The sequence below is a fragment of the Heterodontus francisci genome, chromosome 12 (assembly GCF_036365525.1).
Source record: "Heterodontus francisci isolate sHetFra1 chromosome 12, sHetFra1.hap1, whole genome shotgun sequence".
Lineage (NCBI taxonomy): Eukaryota > Metazoa > Chordata > Chondrichthyes > Heterodontiformes > Heterodontidae > Heterodontus > Heterodontus francisci.
This window is the reverse complement of record NC_090382.1, coordinates 79,860,815-79,882,537: the sequence shown is the minus strand read 5'-3', so window position 1 is coordinate 79,882,537 and position 21,723 is coordinate 79,860,815. Positions and strand designations below refer to the sequence as shown.

At 45.3% G+C, this 21,723-nt stretch overlaps 1 protein-coding gene and 1 long non-coding RNA gene across 5 annotated transcripts in view; one reads left to right on the top strand and one right to left on the bottom strand.

Annotated features, from left to right (window-relative positions):
* The first annotated feature begins 3,178 nt into the window (after positions 1–3,178).
* Positions 3,179–6,516, top strand: LOC137375636 (uncharacterized). Of its 2 annotated transcripts, none has more exons than XR_010976051.1 (3): positions 3,179–3,543; positions 3,724–3,886; positions 5,828–6,516. It is a non-coding gene; the product is annotated as an uncharacterized lncRNA (long non-coding RNA). The 2 variants fall into 2 exon arrangements; XR_010976050.1 differs by having other exon boundaries at positions 5,778–6,516.
* A 3,238-nt stretch (positions 6,517–9,754) lies between these two features.
* The window catches only part of LOC137375953 (cyclin-dependent kinase-like 2), a 197,917-nt gene continuing 185,948 nt past the window's right edge, over positions 9,755–21,723 (bottom strand). The window contains exons 12-14 of one of the 3 annotated variants that reach the window (XM_068043723.1): positions 21,169–21,254; positions 16,498–16,554; positions 9,755–9,856 (exon numbers count right to left, since the gene is read on the bottom strand). In XM_068043723.1, coding sequence (XP_067899824.1) covers positions 9,797–9,856; positions 16,498–16,554; positions 21,169–21,254 — 203 coding nt within the window. In that variant the 3' untranslated portion in view covers positions 9,755–9,796. The remainder of the gene's footprint in view (positions 9,857–16,497; positions 16,555–21,168; positions 21,255–21,723) is intronic. The other 2 variants (XM_068043724.1, XR_010976103.1) reach the window with 2 other exon arrangements.

Here is a 21,723-nt window from a genome sequence, read left to right as displayed (position 1 = left end):
TATATGGATTTCAGTAAGGCGTTTGATAAGGTTCCCCACGGTAGGCTATTGCAGAAAATACGGAAGTATGGGGTTGAAGGTGATTTAGAGCTTTGGATCAGAAATTGGCTAGCTGAAAGAAGACAGAGGGTGGTGGTTGATGGCAAATGTTCATCCTGGAGTTTAGTTACTAGTGGTGTACCGCAAGGATCTGTTTTGGGGCCACTGCTGTTTGTCATTTTTATAAATGACCTGGAAGAGGGTGTAGAAGGGTGGGTTAGTAAATTTGCAGATGACACTAAGGTCGGTGGAGTTGTGGATAGTGCCGAAGGATGTTGTAGGGTACAGAGGGACATAGATAGGCTGCAGAGCTGGGCTGAGAGATGGCAAATGGAGTTTAATGCGGAAAAGTGTGAGGTGATTCACTTTGGAAGGAGTAACAGGAATGCAGAGTACTGGGCTAATGGGAAGATTCTTGGTAGTGTAGATGAACAGAGAGATCTTGGTGTCCAGGTACATAAATCCCTGAAGGTTGCTAACCAGGTTAATAGGGCTGTTAAGAAGGCATATGGTGTGTTAGCTTTTATTAGTAGGGGGGTCGAGTTTCGGAGCCACGAGGTCATGCTGCAGCTGTACAAAACTCTGGTGAGACCGCACCTGGAGTATTGCGTGCAGTTCTGGTCACCGCATTATAGGAAGGATGTGGAAGCTATGGAAAGGGTGCAGAGGAGATTTACTAGGATGTTGCCTGGTATGGAGGGAAGGTCTTACGAGGAAAGGCTGAGGGACTTGAGGTTGTTTTCGTTGGAGAGAAGGAGGAGGAGAGGTGACTTAATAGAGACATATAAGATAATCAGAGGGTTAGATAGGGTGGATAGTGAGAGTCTTTTTCCTCGGATGGTGATGGCAAACACGAGGGGACATAGCTTCAAGTTGAGGGGTGATAGATATAGGACAGATGGGAGAGGTAGTTTCTTTACTCAGAGAGTAGTAAGGGCGTGGAACGCCCTGCCTGCAGCAGTAGTAGATTCGCCAACTTTAAGGGCATTTAAGTGGACATTGGATATACACATGGATGAAAATGGAATAGTGTAGGTCAGATGGTTTCACAGGTCGGCGCAACATCGAGGGCCGAAGGGCCTGTACTGCGCTGTAATGTTCTAATTCTAATTCTAAAAAAAAAGTAAGTTAGAAATTTGGATGAATTTGCTACACTAAACTTGAATTCAAAGTAACTTGTTACAAATGCAATACAATGCAAAATAGTGAACATGATAGCGAAGTAGCAAAGCAGGATTAAAAAGGAACTTTGAATGATGCACGAAGTAAGTCTAAAGAGTGAGGCCAGAATTTTACGTCGGGGCAGAGGCCCCGCCCACTGGGAAAAAAGTCGGGGGCAAGCCTGCCTCTGCTGGGCCTGGGTCATGCCATGATTTTACATGGCCAGGCCCTTATTTGGCATCTGGCAGGACCTCCATCCCTCTGAGGCAGCAAGACCCACCTCCAAGATCTGCCAGCCAATCACCGGCCAACAGCTCTTCAGTCCCAGCAGTGCCGCTAGGAGCGGTGGCCACTGTTGGAACTGCTCCCAGCAAGAACAGCAATGGAGGAGGCCCCAGAATTGAGGTAAATGTGTGGGGCCTCACCGGGGACAATTGGCAGGGCCCCAGCAATGCATGGGGGGGTGGGGGGGGTGGCAGTTGAGAGGGGAGGGGGAGGTGCTCCCGCAGGGATGGCTTGTGTTGTGGGGGCCCTCCATGGGGTGCAGGGAGCCTGATCAGGAGGGTCCCCCCCAGCCCGCAAGGAGGCCACTCGGTTTTACTGGGCAGCCTCTGAGTGCTGAGAACATCCTAGGTTTTTTTTTATCCCAGCGATGGCAGGAGGAGGCCTTTAAGTGCTAATTAATTGGCCATTTAAGAGCCTTAATTGACTTGGGGTTGGCGGGCTGTTTGTCACCTCCTCCACTGCTCATAAAATTGCAGCGGGGGTGGGAAGGCCACAGGCAGAGTCCAAACCAGGAAGTATAAAGAAGGAATTATAAATGAATAATTTACAGAAAGAACAATAAAGATTAGGAGATACAGATGGGATTCAGGGAGAGAGATCAAAGAGACAGACAGAGAAAGTAAAAAAAAATTAATTTCTTTTAACTTAGTCGCTTGCTGGTCTAGAACTTGAGTATTGCTGAAAAAAGAGACATGCTGTTTAAACTTTTTGTCTTGCACTCATCAGGACAGACGCAAGAATGTCAAATTTCAAAGGCAGCAACAAGTTATACTGCATGAGATAAGGGATGCTGATTGGCTGGCAAGTCGACTCTGATTGGTCGAGGCAGTGCCATGCTACAGTTCCACATGCTATAAGATTGGCCATATCAGCAATCTCATAAATTTTGCATCCTGCGTATATCTTGATGAGTGCAAGATGAAAAGCTTCGACAGCATGTCTCTTTTTCCATCAATACTTTTAATTTTTTTTTAAATCACCAGAACTAATTTTCTTCTGATGGAATAAGGTTCCACACGTATACAAATTTTTTTTAGAGAGGTTGGTCAGCAGTAATTATCACTTATCTCACCATTAAAACTCATTTCAGCCCAAAATTTCTCAGCAATATTCTAGAGAAGTAGTGAGTAAGTAGAGCAGGTCCACACCATTTCAATGCTGAGTCTATTGGTAAGGACTGCAACAGTGCAACCTGTGGAGCAGTGACGCATCTTTGACAGCAACTTCCAGATCTTTGCATTTAACAGCATATATGTGGATGCCAGAAATCGCTGTCCGATTTACTCCATAATAACGATGAGCATTGATTGCTTCACCGCCATTAGTACTGCAAAATCTGGACCATGAACTTACTTCTGATGGGTGTAGAAGAAGTAGAGGTGCTAGCTGCAGAAAGGCTGGCTTCTGCTGAGTGGAGGTATACAATTACCATGGGCCCTGCTGAATTGCTTTATGATTCCAACCTCAAAGGACCAGCTATTCAGAGGATGTTTCCTGTGCACAAAAGGTGCAACAATAATTTGGCTTGTTGACTACGCCGTAAATCATGTTTACTACTGTTGCACATTCAACTGAACAGTTGAGCAATGTTGTGAAACAGGAGTTCTCTTCTCTGCAGACTGCTATAGGGCAGCATACAATATCAGTGACATCAGCAGGAGAAACCTCAGGCGCTGACACACTGATGCAGTAAGCAAGGTTAGAGCACCTCTCAGGAATGTTTCAAGCAATGATGTTGTTAACGTTAGCTACAATTGTTTTGTGACTGACTCCAGATAACCATGGTAGATTGATTCCGTGATCTCATGGTTCTACAATGTTCTGTGTTTAAAGAGTGCTGTAGCCAATATAAATTCTTATCCTCTGACAAGGACTTGCGGCAAAAAGGACAGAAACAATCATGTGGCTCTCAAGTTACCGTCAGTGACTTGTTCATGACTACCTCTGAACAAGAGAAGCCCCAAAAGAAAGAAGGCCTTCACAAGAGTGAACAATGACTACTTGCCAAAAATTACTTATTGGTTATGAAGTGCTTTGTGATGCCATGAGGATGCAAAGGTTTGTATATAAATGCAAGTTCTTTCTTATTATATTATATAGACATATGGATGAAAATGGAATAGTGTAGGTCAGATGGTTTCACAGGTCGGCGCAACATCGAGGGCCGAAGGGCCTGTACTGCGCTGTAATGTTCTAATTCTAATTCTAATTCTAATTATCTGCTTTACTGTGGAATAGTTTCAGAAATAAAAAGAAAATACCCACTGAAACAGAAAGGCAGATGTCAAGAAAACAGTTGCTAATTGGAACTAACTAGACCTGTGCTGCTTCCTACTGTGGCTGCAAAGCTTCTGCAAGCTCCTTGTCATCAATGTTTGTTTCCTCTTCTTCCAGTGTCAAGGTTTGTTGCTGTTTATCTTACACAAACATATGTCTAACTCTTTCAATAATTATGTTGTGCACCATAAGGCATATCACGACTGTTCTGTTCACTGTCTCCAGGAAGTGTTGTGCAACACCCTAGCATACTCCAGATATTGGTCCTGTTGTTTAAGTGTGCCAGTTGACTGCTTGGTGAATGTTCCTGCCTCTCAAAAGTGTGCCATTGTTGGTTCTTAGCTAAGAGGTCTGGAAGTGTCATGCTTTGAGGAGGTTGCCTATATTTCTGGGGAGTTATTTTTATTTATTTATATTTAGAGATACAGCACTGAAACAGGCCCTTCGGCCCACCAAGTCTGTGCTGACCAACAACCACCCATTTATACTAATCCTACATTAACCCCATATTCTCTATTCTCACAATAGTGCACTGCAATAATATGAGGAAGATTGAAACTCCCCAGAATTTCCACTGAATACTTGGCACTCATTCATCTTATTGTCTCCCAAAGAATTGTTATCAGCTTCCCTTGATTATTTTGTGGCCCGTAGCATGATCCCATGCCTAACTATTTCACTTTACTGTCCTTCAGTTTTATCCAGAGACTCAATACTGCTCTGGCATCCAACTCTGTTGTGACTAGTCCGAACAAATAATGCCACACCACCTATCTTACCTTCTTGGTTTTTCTTAAAACACACAAGACTCTGCAACACTTTGATTTCAACCAGGCTTTAGTCACTCCTACAACATTTATTTTCTCCCTACGTACCAACAGCTTATCCGTTGTATTCCATAAACACCTCGCACTTATATAAACATTATTCAGGTTATCCTTTAATATCCCTCTTTCCCAATTACTTTAAGCCCATGATCCATTCAGCATTCCTCCCTTTCCTACCATGCTAGTTTAAATCCACTCCCACTGCCTTATTTACCCTTTTTGCAAGCACACTGATACCCCTCTACTTTAGATGAAGTTCATCCCTCCTAAACAGCTTCCCTCAGTCCCAGGATTCATACCAATATATCTGGAGTCTGAAATCCACCCTCCTGCACCATCTCTTTAGGCATGCATTAATGGATCTAATCGGTCCTTGCCTAATCTGCCCAGTGCATGGCACAGGAAGTAATTCTGATATGACCGTCCTTAAGTCTTGCTTTTCAGCTTTGGCTCGAACTCCTCATGCTACTTCTAAAAGACCTCCATACTACTCTTTCCTATGACATTGGTTCCTACATGGACTATGGCTTCTGGCTGCTGTCCTTCACTTTCCACAGGTTTTACTAGCCATTCCGGTATGTCCTTCGCCCCGGCTTCTTTTTTCTACTGCAAGCCATCTTCTTAAACCCCTCTCCCATGTCCCCTCCACCCTCACTTCCAACGATAAGTGTGGGGAGCTCATGGGCTTCTTTATCACTAAGATCGAGACCATCCAATCAGCTGCCTCTGCCACATCCCTCCCTACCACTAGCCCACTGGCCAAACATTCTCTAATGCTCCCCACTGCCCTAGCCCTGAACTCACATCTTTCACTAGTTTCACTCTTATCCCTCCTCGTGCCCTCTCTAAACTCATCTTGTCCATGAGACCCACCTCCTGTTCCCTCGATCTTATTCCCACTAAACTGCTGATCACCCAACTTCCCCTCCTGGTCCCCATGTTAGCTGATATTGTAAGTGGTTCTCTTTCTTCAGGTGTTGTCCCTGTCTCTTTAAATCTGCCGTCATCACCCTTCCTCAAAAAACCAACCCTGATCACACTGTCTTTGCAAACCACCATCTCATCTCCAACTTCCCTTTCCTCTCCAAAGTCCGTGAATGTGTTACGCCTACCAAATCTGTACACATCTGTTATGAATGCTGGACTTTGAAACATGATTATGGTTTTAAAAATTGTGATTTTTAAAAGTTTAAGATGGAGTCTGAGGCGTCAGGTAACCTTACATCCACTCTGCTTAGGGATAAGACAGAAATCTTGGTTACCAAGACAACAGGCAACAGATCAAAGACTTCTTTTTAGAAAACAGAGACTGCAGGGGTAACACCTGAAGGACAGTGAGTTTCATCCTCCCAGACTTTTGAATCGTAAACAAGGAGTCAGTGGTTCTGAGGATGCAAATATACCTGGCAGCTGTTAACATCTGGAAACAAAGAAATGCCCAGGTGGCTCTGTGAAACCAGACTTCTGGACTTTGCATATTGGTTCCAGATCAAATTAACAGATTTTCTGAAGGCAGACAGGCTGTATTGATGACCAGCAGTGTCAGCCTCAGAGCAGGCTGTAAGAAAGGAAGACAACCAGCGATATCAGGCTTGAGATAGAGATACAGAGAATGAGAGAAGGAACACCTGCTCTTAGAAGCCTGATACAGTGAAAGGCTGTGAAGACTTAAGCCTGTTTTGAAAGTTGAAGTTTGCAGAGAAGGAAAAGCCCAACAGGACTCTCTTTATTCATGGACGTTTAGGTTGAAAGTGCTCGGAGAAGTGAGCGAAGAGGAAATTGACTTTGAGAAAGGTCTGGGAGATCCACCTATTTCAACTGGGAGGAGTTTGGGACTTTTAACCACAAAGATTTGGCCATCAAAGAGGACTGTGTAACGTATAAATGTGGTGATATGAAAATACCTTTCCTTGTAAATTGTGGTATCAGCTGCTTACAAAGATCTATTTAGCAAATAGAGATTTCTTTTAGTTTAGTTGTTACAATAAAAGTCTTAAAATGTGAAATCTTGTTGTGTAATTCTTTAAATTGGTCTGGGATTTATATCTCGTATTTTAACGTTAATGGTCTCACTGAGGTCATAATATCATCTTTCCTGGAACTCCCTGTTTGATTCCCTCCAAACAGGTTTCTGCCCCTGACACAGCACCAAAACAACTCTTATCAAAATCACAAGCGACATCCTTTGTGACTGTCATGAAGGTAGATTTTCCCTCCTCATCCTTCTCGATCTGTCTACAGCCTTTGACACTGTTGACTGCACCATAATCCTCTCCACTATCGTCCAGCTGGCTGGGACTGTTCATCTGGTTTTGTTCTTATCTATCTAATCGTAGCCAGAGTATCACTTGCAATGGCTTCACTTCCTGCTCCCCCACTGTTACCTCTAATGTTCCCCAAGGATCTATCCTTGGTCCCCTCATATTTGTCATCGGCATACTGCCTCTTGGCAACATCATCCAAAAGCACAGCGTTAGTTTTCACATGTACACTGACGAAACCCAACTCTACCTCACCACCACCTCTCTCAACTCGTCCACTGTTGCTAAATTATCCAACTGCTTATCTGACACCCAGTTCTGGATAAGCAGAAATTTCCTCCAATTAAATATTGGGAAGACTGAAGCCATTGTTTTCGGTCCCCACTCCAAACATCATTCCCTATCTACTGACTCCATCCCTCTCCCTGGCAATAGTTTGAGATTAAGACAGTCTGTTCACAACCTTGGTGTCACATTTGACCCTGAGATGAGCTTCCAACCTTCTATTCGCTCTATCGTTAAGATTGCCTATTTCTGCCTCCGTAACATCTCCCAACTTTGCCCCTCTCAGCTATCTGCTGCTGAAACCCTCATTCTTGCCTTCATTACCTCTAGACTTGACTATTCCAACACACTCCAGGCTGGTCTCCCACATTCTACTTTCTGTAAGCTTGAGGTCATCGAAAACTCTGCTGCCCATGTCTTAACTCACACCAAGTCCCATTCCCCTATCACCCCTGTGCCCACTGATCTACATTGGCTCCCAGTCAAGCAATGTCTTGATTTTAAAATTCTCATCCTTGTTTTCAAATCCCTCCATGACCTCATCCTTCACTATCCTTGTAATCTCCTCCAGTCCACAACCCTCCAAGATATCTGCACTCCTCTATTTCTGGCTTCTGTGCATCCCTGATTTTAATCGCTCCATCACTGGTGGCTGCATCTTCAGTTGTCTAGGTCCCAAGCTCTGGAATTTTCTCCCTACACCTCTCCACCTCTCTACCTCATTTTCCTCCTTTAAGACACTCCTTAAAACCTAGCTCTTTGACCAAACTTTTGGTCATCTGACCTAATATCTCCTTATGTGGCTCGGTGTTATACTTTGTTTTATAATGCTCCTTCAATGTGCCTTGGGAAGTTTTATTACATTAAAGGTGCTATATAAATACAAGTTGTTGTTGTTGGCATCAGGAAAGCAACACACTATTCAGGACTCATGTACAAGCTTGCAAAATAGGTTGTTTATCCCTATAATTGAAACTCTCACCACTTCTCCCACCACTATCACTCACCTATTTGCCTCTGTAACAGAATGGAAAATTCTGACTGTAGTATAGCTCCTTCCACTCTTCCCCACTCACAGGCTATATTTTATTCTTTTGTCTAAACTGAGTTAAATATTTGCTTCTCATTATTATTTATGGAAAGATGGGATGAACTGTTAAAAAGTAAACATAAAGTATCCAAATTCTGAGGTATCCCAATTATGATTTGAAAAGTCCTGTGACATTAGTGTTAAGGGTAATGGTGAACTCCATTGTCATTGGTGCTGCATGTTAGATGGCTGACTGTCTCTAAAGGTCTTTGTGGGCCAGGCCATACCTGAGTCACAGTCTCTGTGACAAGCCTGAAATTTCCACTGCAATATTCATCATACCATGCTCAAGCAGCTGACTCACTGCCTGGATAGTAACCACCGTTTCAATTTCCCCCTATCTTGCATAATTCATATTAAAAATCTGCCTTTTCTTGCATTTTTCATTAATTTTTATGGAGCTATTTTTGGATAATCACAAACTTCAGAGCAGTGCTCGATATGCACTTTTAGCCCATTAGTACTTTCTACTGGAAGTACACCTTGTTCATGCATCTTTAATCCGAAAGCATTGATCAATATCAGACATTAGCTAACGTTAGAATATATCCATTGCATGGATGATGCCAGAATCCTTGCATTACAATCAACCACAAAACAGGTGGCAATGATGCAATTAGTCCCATGACACTATAAACTGCATTCTTTGCTCTTTATGGAGATCCATAACACCCGTGAATAACAAGCTAAATACTCCAGAGATTCTTCCATCATCATTATGCAATATATACAGGATTACATCTTTTGTAGCTCTTATTGATATGAACTGTCGTTTTCTGAGTGATTGCCTGTTTGAGAATAGTTTCCACCTGTGCTACTGCATCACCCAAATTTTGAGAATCAGGCACAAGTCCAGGAGAATAAAAGAACAGATTAGTCATGAGATCAGCAGCTCTCTGGCACCCATATACAAATATGGGTGAATGAGGACTTGATTGGTTTCTAAGGTTTTGCAATTACCATTGGAGATTTTGTAGGAGCTGTACATTCCCCCAGCCACCACTGCTAACCCCGTAACCCATCATAATCAGTGCCTTAGAGGAATGCAGGTCTGGCTGGGTCAGGACTTTCATCATAGCAGTTTGACTGTTCAAATCTTCCATCACTAGGCATATAATCTTGGAGCTAACTTGACCCCTGCTTAACTTCCATTATCAGTATGGACATTTGATCGTTAGACAACTGACAAGTGTGGGTTTGAGCTCTTATTCAGCAGGCAACAGGTACCAATAATGTCTCCTAAATAGAGTGGTGAGTGGCATAGCTTACCATAAAATGTATGAGTACATTCCTAATATCATCCTGACCACAGCACAGCCACACATTACACCTCATGAAATGGTGGTTTTGCATCAAATGTATATATCAATTAATCAAAGAATCTAATACGAGTGAGTGCTTAGCATGCATACACCTAGATTTTGTCTTCCTCTGTAGTTTATCCTAATGGACAGAGAAAGAAGGTGCTGAAACTAAAGGGTTTTCAATAAAGTATTATTTTAATTCAGCTAAAATAAATGTGACACAAATCTTTCTATCAGAAGTGGCAGACTTTATTATATGGAAATCTTTTATCCTGGGCAATGCATTCTACATGCAGAGTTCCTGGCTTTCTGTGAATCTCCTGTGGCCTAAAAATCAAACCAAAAATAATATGAAAAATTGCTCTCCTGCTTAAAAATGTTCTATAAACATCTGACTGCAATCAGTCATACTCTATTTTGAAAGCACAAAGAGCTGACAGAACAAAGCATCACCCAGGAAACGCTTTCCAGAATGATTTGACACCAAAGGAGCAAAACCTCCAGTTTGAAGTCAACATTTAATATAATGAAACTGCAGCCAGTGGCAAATACTGTTCTCCAGACATTAGTGTTAGAAATATAAATTGCCTTCTTCACTTTGTTCCATCAGCAGCAGAGACCAACTTTTTTACGAGACTTGTGAGCTGCTGCCAGTTTTTCCAGCTCAGCTTCAGCCCAGTATCTGACAGAGATCAATGGTGGATGGAAATATAAAGAGGCAGAAATAGTGGCAGGTGTCCAGTATAATGATATATCCATCAAACCATTATTACAATGTAAAATTACCTTTAAAGAGTGATTGGTATTTGTTTAAGGCACACTTTAAAACTGGCTGGGGATAATTTTGACTTTGAGCGACAATATAAAATGAGTGATAGTGGATGGGCAGCCTGTTAGCAGAGATGGAAAATGGGTTGCCCATTCACTATCACCTGTTTTGTATGATCACACAAAGTCAAAAACTACCCCTCTCAGTTTCCATACGTAGAAAAAGGTATTCATCCATCTGAAAATGGTGTCACTTTGCTGACTGCCAGTCTGTTAACACTTCAGGCATCAGGCAGAGTTGTGTTTTTAAATTTTTTTCTGTTGGTAATATTAATAAAAGTCTGTAAAATTTGGCGGGACTGAATGTTGCCAGCCATATGGCGATGGGCTGGGAGGCAAGAGGGCTGGTAATGTGTTTTTTTTTATTCATTCATGGGATGTGGGTGTCACTGGCCAGGCCAGCATTTATTGCCATCCCTAATTGCCCTTGAGAAGGTGGTGGTGAGCTGCCTTCTTGAACCGCTGCAGTCCATTTGGGGTAGGTATACCCACAATGCTGTTAGGAAGGGAGTTCCAGGATTTTGACCCAGCGACAGTGAAGGAACGGCGATATAGTTCCAAATCAGGATGGTGTGTGACTTGGAGGGGAACTTGCAGGTGGTGGTGTTCCCATGTATTTGCTGCCCTTGTCCTTCTTGTTGGTAGAGGTCTCGGGTTTGGAAGGTGCTGTCTGAGGAGCCTTGGTGCATTGCTGCAGTGCATCTTATAGATGGTACACACTGCTGCCACTGTACGTCAATGGTGGAGGGAGTGAATGTTTGTAGATGGGGTGCCAATCAAATGGGCTGCTTTGGCCTGGATGGTGTTGAGCTTCTTGAGTGTTGTTGGAGCTGCATCCATCCAGGCAAGTGGAGAGTATTCCATCACACTCCTGACTTGTGCCTTGTAGATGGTGGACAGGCTTTGGGGAGTCAGGAGGTGGAGGGGCGACATGATAGAGGTTTACAAAGATATAAGCGGCATGGACAGAGTGGATAGTCAGAAGCTTTTTCCCAGGGTGGAAGAGTCAGTTACTAGGGGACATAGGTTTAAGGTGAGAGGGGCAAAGTTTAGAGGGGATGTGCGAGGCAAGTTCTTTACACAGAGGGTGGTGAGTGCCTGGAACTTGTTGCGGGGGAGGTGGTGGAAGCAGGTACCATAGAGACGCTTAAGAGGCATCTTGACAAATACATGAATAGGATGGGAATAGAGGGATACGGACCCCAGAAGTGCAGAAGGTTTTAGTTTAGGCAGGCATCAAGATCGGCGCAGGCTTGGAGGGCCGAATGGCCTGTTCCTGTGCTGTACTGTTCTTTGTTCTTTGTTGTTCTTATGATTGAAGGAAGGTCATTGATGAAGCAGCTGAAGATGGTTGGGCCTAGGACACTACCCTGAGGAACTCCTGCAGTGATGTCCTGGAGCTCAGATGATTGACCTCCAACAACCACAACCATCTTCCTTTGCACTAGGTATGACTCCAGCCAGCGGAGGGTTTTCCCCCTGATTCCCATTGACCTCAGTTTTGCTAGGGCTCCTTGATGTCATACTCTGTCAAATGCTGCCTTGATGTCAAGGGCAGTCACTCTCACTTCACCTCTTGAATTCAGCTCTTTTGTCCATGTTTGAACCAAGGCTGTAATGAGGTCATAGAGTCATAGAGTCATAGAGAGATACAGCACCGCAACAGGCCCTTCGGCCCACCGAGTCAATGCCGACCATCAACCACCCATTTATACTAATCCTATATTAATCTTATTTTTCCCTCTCACATCCCCACCTCCCCTCAATTCTCCTACCACCTACCTATACTAGGGGCAATTTTTTACAATGGCCAATTTACCTATCAACCTGCAAGTCTTTGGCATGTGGGAGGAAACCGGAGCACCTGGAGAAAACCCATGCGGTCACAGGGAGCACTTGCAAATTCCGCACAGGCAGTACCCAGAACCGAACCCGGGTCGCTGGAGCTGTGAGGCTGCGGTGCTAGCCACTGCGCCACTGTGCCACCCTACTGCGCCATTGTGCCGCCCTCTTCTGACCCCACTCCATAGTTCCCCTTCTCCCCCAAGCTCAACTCCTATTGCTCAGTCTCTGAGCCCTTCTGCTTCACCCCCAGTCACCCTCTAACCCCTGGCCCAATCTCCTAAATCTCCCTTCCCAAGTCACAATTTCCTGAATCTCCATCCTGTGCCAATCTCATCACCTTGAGTTTCAATCTGCTCTTCCCACTTCCTGTCCCAATCTGCTAGCCCACCCAGGTCTCAAAGTGCCACATCACAGCCCTTTGTCCAAATCTGCTGTTCCCCAGTCCCAAGCTGCCACCCCCACTCTGAGTCCCAATCTGTCACCCACTTGTCCTGTTCTGGCACACTCCCCTGCCCCACCGAGCCCCAATCTGTCTCCCACTTGTCCTTTTCTGCCATACTCCCCCACACCAGACACTCACCACACACTCCATCCCACCGAGTCCCAATCTGTCTCCCTCCCCACTTGCATCCCAATACGCCACCCCTACTCTGAGTCCCCATCTGCCCGCATTTGTCTCAATATGCCACCACCCTCCCGAGTCCCAATCTGCTGCCCTCTCCCTGAGTCCCCATAGTCTCTGTTCACTCAGTTAACCTCACCTTGACTTGTCTCTCTCCTCTCCACATGCTGGACCCATTACTGGTCACTCCTGAGGATTTGGGGTGCATCTCTATGCCATGCTGATGACACAGAATGGTGGAGGAGCACTATGGCGGTGCAAAATTTGAAGGCGCAGGTCTCCCAGGCTGTAAGAAGCATTTCCTGGGATATTTACCACAGCATATCATGGGCTGGATCAGGGTTGTCCAACACATGGCCAGGAGCTGAGTGGCCCTGGCGGAACCCAAACTGAGCGTCACTGAGCAGGTTATTGCTAAGCAAGTGCCGCTTGATGGCACTGTTGATGACACCTTCCATCACTTTACTGGTGATTGAGAGTAGGCTGATGGGGCGGTAATTGGCCGAGTTGGATTTGTCCTGCTTTTTGTATACAGGACATACCTGGGCAATTTTCCACATTGTAGGGTAGATGCCAGTGTTGTAGCTGTACTGGAACAGCTTGGCTAGGAGCGCGGCACGTTCTGGAGCACAGGTCTTCAGTACTATTGCCGGAATATTGTCAGGGCCCATAGCTTTTGCAGTATTCAGTGCCTTCAGTCGTTTCTTGATATCACGCGGAGTGAATCGAATTGGCTGAAATCTGGCATCTGTGATGCTGGGGACTTTAGGAGGGGGCCGAGATGGATCATCAACTCGGCACTTCTGCCTGAAGATTGTTGCAAATGCTTCAGCCTTATCTTTCGCACTGATGTGCTGGGCTCCCCCATCATTGAGGATGGGGATAATAGTGGAGCCACCTCCTCCAGTTAGTTGTTTAATTGTCCACCACCATTCTGGCTGGATGTAGCAGGACTGCAGAGCTTATATCTGATCCATTGGTTATGGGATCGCTTAGCTCTGTCTATCGCATGCTGCTTACGCAGCATTGTTGGGGTAAGGCGTCCAGAGGGAAGCCCGGCATCTTCCCGCTGCCAAGGCATATTAACAGCAACAGGAACCTCAGCGGCGCAACTGCCCACTGGAGAGCCAATTGAGGCAATTAATTGCCCAGTTAAGGGTCACCTCCTGACCCCGCTGGTATTTTATCAGCATCGGGAGGGGCCACCACCGTATGGGGAGACCACCAGGTAAACCCTGGTGACCTCCTAGCAGGTTCTGGGGGGGTGGCCCTCCTTGATGGGCCACGGCCTAAGGAGGGATCCCCTGGAGGCAATGGCTGCTCTGCCACTGGAATAGTCCCCCCATCCCCGCGATCACCAAGGCTTGCCTGCCTGCCTGGCCCCGGCTTCCCCAAAGCAATCTACCTGTCTTTGAGGGCGCCTCAGCCACCCGTTGGAGCATGGTTAGCTCCTACTTTAGGTCCTGGCAGCAGGACTTCTTCCCACCTCACAAAATTCAGCCCATGATGTGTGGTGTACACCAAGGATGCCATTCCAAACATGTGTTTATAAAACAGGGAATGTGGTTTGCAAGGCATTTTAACCTGATGAAAATAGCCCTTTAAATCCATTTGAGCTCTGAAATTGTTTCCCTGCTCATCTCTGTGTTTTGGTCACTCCCATCTCACACCTTACCCTGACCAAAAGGGCAATGTGCTTCAAGGCACCTACCACTTCTGCTCTTTGATTTAGGTTTACCACCTTTGCCAAGCCTAACACTGGACAGGTTTTAGGATACTGGTGGAGCGTAGGATGGGCTAATGAGTTGACTTGCAATGTTTGATTTGAAATTTCCAGACACATCACTCAAAAAACAACTTTCTGGTTCAAAATCCTATGGCTGGCAACTCTACTTCTGCTGAGTACAATGAGGTGCACAAGAATACTCTACCTTGACTCTCCCTCTGACCTTTTTCTCTATCTCTGTACAAGTGCTGAATTCCACTATTAAGTGCCACTGATAGAATGAGGGAAATCAGTAACGCCCCCACATGGGATCACAGGTGAGATGATACATGTGAGCTACAACAGATTGAGTACCAGCGTATCACCACATCACAAGGAAACTAGCTAACCCTCCTTTGGGGAAATGCCTCACATCCACTTGGCTCTTCCCCGCCCCCCCCCCCAACTCTGAGAATCTTGCTGAAATCAGAAAGTCATCGTACATAAAACCCACAAACATTACAAAGCAAACAGTGGGTTTGTCATATTGTATAATATAAAGACAGAAAAATGAACCAGCCACCACAATAATCGGATTTTAAAAAATAATTGTTAAATTCTGAAGTCCTTGAAAGATGTTCACTTTCAGTTTATGTGTCGGCTGTGGCTCAGTTGGTAGCGCTCTTGCCTCTGGGTCAGAAGGTTCAAGTCCCACTCCGGGACTTGAGCACAAAAATCAAGACTGACACTCCAGTGCAATACTGAGGGAGTGCTGCACTGTTGGAGGTGCCATCTTTCAGATGAGACTTTAAACTGAGGGCCTGTCTGCTCTCTCAGGTGGATGTAAAAAAATCCCCTGCCGCTATTTCAAAGAAGAGCAGGGGAGTTATCCTGGGTGTCCTGGCCAATATTCCTCAATCAACATCACAAAAACAGATTACTTGATCATTATCACATTGTTGTTTGTTGGAGTTTGCTGTGCACAAATTGGCTGCTGTGTTTCCTAAATTACAACAGTGACTACACTTCAAAAATACTTCATTGGCTGTAAAGCACTTTGAGACATCTGGTGGTCGTGAAAGGTGCTATAAAAATGCAAGTCTTTCTTAAGTGCAAGTCCTTTTTTTCTTTATAGTCCTGAAAGGTAAGGAGTCCCAGTCATAGCTAGCTATCTACAGAGAGGCCCATTGGTAGTAAGTTCATAGCACTGCCTATTATCTATGAGACATTTGAAGAAAACATTCTTTGTGTAATTGATATTGGCAATCAACTGGGAATATATATTGACTTTTCCCATAAGTGTATCTATGGGCCTAGAAGGCTGGTTGGAAATTGGTATGGACTTAGGTGCTATCTACTGGCCAAACAAGGTAGATCTGATGCATAAATGTGACCTCCAACTGCAATATGTTGTGAATTCACATACTTCCACTAACTGTGTTTTTAAAGAGGCAGTATTCTTTACTAGAGCACTGCTCCATTTTAAAAAATCAAATGAAAGCAATGTAATATGAAGATTAATATTCTCTAAAGATTAACCCTGATGTTCAACTGGTCTCAGAATATTTCTCCCCTCCCTTTCTCTCCTGAAGACTTTGCCTCCTTGCTGGGATTTGCTGTCATTTGCAATAGTTACCTTCTCGTATTGTCCACGAACCTTGATGGCGATTGTCAGTAAGTTATTTCACCACAGGGAGCATTACAGTGAGCTTGACACTGTCCTTGCCAGACATCCACAAGCACACTGCCAGCAGTGTTCACTGGACCGTAATTAGGAGCAGGAACCCTGACTAATTTTACCTACCCTAACCCAGGGGCACTGGGGACATGTTTCCCCTGAGATCAGTAAACTCTGCATAGATCAGGGATTTTATCCCCAATTTCTTTTTTGTTTCTAGTTTACTCCCCTCCTCTCAAGATAGTAATGACTCATGATGTATGTGGTTCAATACATATATATATATGTACCAAAGCAGGAAACAGCCTTGTGAGCTCATGATACGACCAGTGGACGTCACTCTGCTCCTGTATAAATTAAAAAATGGCAGCTCTAGTGATACTCTGCTTACAGCCTTTGCAGTGCATTTAAATAATGAAACAAAACAATAGTTATTGATGCAGTTAGGAATCAGTGTCAGCACTGAATCTGGAACACTATTCCTAATAAATCAAGAACAGGTGCAAACTTTTCCTGGCCCGTGGTGGCAGGCTTGGAGGTGGGGGTGGAGGGTGGGGATGCAAGGAAAATAGTTGGGACCAATGTTGGGACAGCTCCCCGACGCATTCCCACCACTGTTTCCCAAAGGTGGACCAGGATGCAGATCAACTGCCCGCTGAACGGAGACGGGAAGCCAGTTTAACTAATTAAGGCCACAACAAGGGGTGCCTTACAGGGCCTGCTGACAAAATGCCTCAGTGGAGACGGCCTCCCTGCAGCAGGCTGGGGGGCTATCGAAGCCAAAGGCTCCATCCCCCAAAGAGGTGGCTGCCAGCAGCAAAGGCTGGGCCCCTGGCCCAAACACTGTCACTGGAGGGGCTTCCCCTCTGCTCCGAGGGGCCTGCCTGTTTGTGCCCTCTCAATTTATAGTTTAAATTTATGCCTCCAAGGGTGCCTCCATTTTGGGGCTGCTGAGGCTTGAGAGCTGCCAGCCTCTGAGTGGGCCCGCAGTATCAGGTGTCCGCCTGCCGTCCTTAAGATGACGAGCATGGAGGTAGCCAATTAGGAGGCTGCCTCTGGGAAAATAGCTCCCCCAGCAATTGCGGGTGTGGGAACCCCATTTGATTCTGACGTCGGTGTCCTGAATCCGGTGGGAAAATCCTGCCCATTGAGAGAAGAAAGGAAATGAAGAGCAATTTATTGGAAATTGGACTGAAAAATAATAGAGAATTGTGGGTTAGGTTTCTTGACGCGACATTAAAAATTGATGCGACAGATGATTAAGTTGCCCAGTCAGGGTAAATTTTTGCATTATTGATGATCACAATTCCTAGTACCAGAAGGCAACTTAATGGTGAGAGTCTAAATGACTAAATGGTCGCTATTACCTAATCCTTGATAGTGATTCCATCTGATATAAAAAACTAATTAAAGAAATTAAATTTAAAAAGTGCGTTTTGTGGCAGTCTTCCAGAGGTACTGAGAAATCTGTGGCACATCGCCAAGTATGCTAGAACATGGGATATGTCACTCTGCTTTTTGATATGGTAAACTTTCACCACCAGGTGATGACAGATTAACTACCCATTATACATGTCACCAGATTTTACTTTTCATTGACTTCAGTGGAATGAAAAATTGGGCAGAGTGTAGAACCATGCTCCTAGCAGTGAAATCTGAAATCTGCGCCTTGGTATCAATCATTTTAAAAAAAATTTATTCATTTATGGGATGTGGGCATCGCTGGATAGGACAGCATTTATTGCCCATCCGTAATTGCCCTTGAGAAGGTGGTGGTGAGCTGACTTCTTGAACATCTGCAGCCCCTGTGGGGTAGGTACACCTACAGTGCCGCGAGGAAGGGTGTTCCAAGATTTTGACCCAGCGACAGTGAAGGAACGGTGATATAGTTCCAAGTCAGAATGATGTGTGGCTTGGAGGGGAACTTGCAGGTGGTGGTGTTCCCAAACATCCCTTGTCCTTCTAGGTGGTAGAGGTCGCGGGTTTGGAAGGTGCTGTCTAAAGAGCCTTTGTGCGTTGCTGCAGTGCATCTTGTAGATGGTACTCACTGCTTCCACTGTGCATTGTTGGTGGAGGGAGTAAATGTTGAAGGTGGTGGGTGGGGTGCCAATCAAGCGGGCTGCTTTGTCCTGGATGGTGTCAAGCTTCTTGAGTGTTGTTGGAGTTTCACCCATCCAGGCAAGTGGAGAGTATTCCATCACACTCCTGACTTGTGCCTTGTGGATGGTGGACAGGCATTGGGGAGTCAGGAGGTGAGATAGTCGCTGCAGGACTCCTAGCCTCTGACCTGCTCTTGTAGCCACGGTATTTATATGGCTGGTCCAGTTCAGTTTCTGTTCAATGGTAACCCCCAGGATGATGATAGTGGGGGATTCAGTGATCGTAATGCCATTGAATGTCAAGGGAAGATGGTTAATTTCTCTTTTGTTTGAGATGGTCATTGCCTGGCACGTGTGTGATGCGAATGTTACTTGCCACTTATCAGCCCAAGCCTGGATATTGTCCAGGTCTTGCTGCATTTCTGCACGGACTGCTTCAGTATTTGATGAGTCACAAAAGGTGTTGAACATTGTGGAATCATCAGCGAACATCCCCACTTCTGACCTTATGATTGAAGGAAGGTCATTGATGAAGCAGCTGAGAATGGTTGGGCCTAGGTCACTATGCTAAGGAACTCCTGCAGTGATGTCCTGGAGCAACAACCACAACCATCCTCCTTTGCGCTAGGTGTGACTCCAGCCAGCGAAGTGTTTTCCCCCTGATTCCCATTGCCTCTAGTTTTGCTAGGGCTCCTTGATGCCATGCCCCGTCAAATGCTGCCTTGATGTCAAGGGCAGTCACTCTCACCTCATGTCTTGAGTTCAGCTCTTTTGTCCATGTTTGAACCAAGGCTGTAATGAGGTCAGGAACTGAGCATCACTGAGCAGGTTATTGCTAAGCAAGTGCCGCTTGATAGCACTGTCTACGACACCTTCCATCACTTTACTGATGATCGAGAGTAGACGATGGGGCGGTAATTGGCCGGGTTGGATTTGTCCTGCTTTTTGAGTATAGGACATACCTGGGCAATTCTTTACATTGCCGGGTAGATGCTAGTGTTGTAGCTGTACTGGAACAGCTTGGCTAGGGGCACGGCCAGTTCGGGAGCACAGGCCTTCAGTACTGTTGTCGGAATGTTGTCAGGGCCCATAGCCTTTGCAGTATCCAGTGCCTTCAGTCGTTTCTTGATATCACGTGGAGTGAATAAAATTGGCTGAAGACTGGCATCTGTGATGCTGGCGACTTCAGGAGGCCGAGATGGATCATTGAGGATGGGGATATTTGTGGAGCCACCACCTCCTGATAGTTGTTTGATTGTCCACCACCATTCGTAACTGGATGTGGCAGGACTGCAGAGAGATCTGATCCGTTGGTTGCGGGATCGCTTAGCTCTGTTTATCGTATGCTGCTTACGCTGTTTGTGTTGTAGCTTCACCAGGTTGACATCTCATTTTTAGGTACGCCTGGTGCTGCTTCTGGCATGCCCTCCTGTACTCTTCATTGAATCAGGATTGATCCCCCGGTTTGATGGTAATGGTAGAGTGGGGAATATGCCAGGCCATGAGGTTACAGATTGTTATTGAGTACAATTCTGCTGCTGCTGATGGCCCACAGTGCCTCATGGATGCCCAGTTTTGAGTTGCTAGGTCTGTTCAAAATGTATCCCATTTAGCACGGTGGTAGTGCCACTTAACATGATGGAGGGTATCCTCAATGTGAAGATGGGACTTCATCTCCACAAGGCCTGTGCGGTGGTCACTCCTACCAATACTGTCATGGACAGATGCATCTGCAACAGGCAGATTGGTGAGGACAAGGTCAAGTATGTTTTCCCTTTTGTTGGTTCCCCCACCACCTGCCACAAACCAAGATTAGCAGCTATGTCCTTTAGGACTCGGTCAGCTCGGTCAGTAGTGGTGCTACCGAGCCACTCTTGGTGATGGACATTAAAGTCACCCACCCAGAGAACATTTTGCACCCTTGCCACCCTCAGTGCTTCCTCCAAGTGCTGTTCAACATGGAGGAGTACTGACACATCAGCTGAGGGGGGGGTGGGTGGGGGCGGGGTGGTGGAGGGTGGTTGTAGGTGGTAATTAGCAAGAGATTTCCTTTCCCATGTTTGACCTGATGCCATGAGACTTCATGGGGTCTGGAGTTGATGTTGAAGACTCCCAAGGAAACTCCCTCCCGACTGTATACCACTGTGCTGCCACCTCTGCTGGGTCTGTCCTGCCGGTGGGACAGGACGTACCCGGGGATGGTGATGGCGGTGTCTGGGATATGGTCTGTAAAATATGATTCCGTGAGTCTGACTATGTCAGGCTGCTGCTTGACTAGTCTGTGGGACAGCTCTCCCACCTTTGGCGCAAGCCCCCAGATGTTAGTAAGGAGGACCTTGCAGTGTCGAAGGGGCTGGGTTTGCCCTTGTCGTTTCCAGTGCCTTGGTCGGTGCCGGGCGATCTGTCCGGTTTCATTCCTTATTGACTTTGTAGCGGTTTAATACAACTGAGTGGCTTGCTAGGCCATTTCAGAGGGCATTAAGAGTCAACCACATTGCTGTGGGTCTGGTGTCACATGTAGGCCAGAACAGGTAAGGACAGCAGATGTCCTTCCTTAAAGGACATATTAATGTCATATCATATTAATGTCAGAAGTTTTAGAGAGTATACCCTATGGCCTCACACCCTTAGTCAAGGAGGGGAGTAAAATCAAAGGGAAAGTGACCTAGACCCCTCTCACCAATGTTTGAGCAGTTTGATTTCAAAAGAACATTGGCAAAGAACTGAGGCTGCATTTCCTCCCTACTCAGCCAGGGGAGGAACCCGCTGAGAGAAGGAAGGCAAAAAGTATTATAAAAATCAGAATTTTTGACAAAAATGTTGAATATTTATAGTTTCTATTATTATATATTATCACTTTACCTGGTGAGGAGCATTTCTAGTTTGATCCTGGTCAGATGTCACCAATGAAGGGATTCTCAATTCCTTCTTTAGCATCTTGCATTTTCCTGGAATTAAAATACCAGTTTGTAAATAACAAATTTTATTGATCCATTCAAACAACTTGAATGTAACCTAGTATAACGAACACTTGATGAACATATAGGTGTGGGGTTATTGTTGGATTGTTGTACCTGTGTAGGTGAAGCCAATGGGCTGTTTTGCCTATGTCTGAGATGCTGTCTGACCCCAGCCCCTTTACGGCCATGGAATAATTAATTACCATACTAGAGATGGTCTCTGATAACATATCAGTCGACTTTGCTGCTACACGAGCATGCCAATAATCATCACTAAATAAGTCCGCCCTTTCCTGGATGACTCTAAATATCATAAATAACAAACTCCAACATCAGCGCACATTCAATTTGCATATATTAAAGTCCAAACAGTACACAAGCCAGCCTATTTTTGCTAACATTAAGCTTCCTGTAGGTGACTGCATGTGTCTTTCTTTCACCTTGGTTTTTCCTAGAT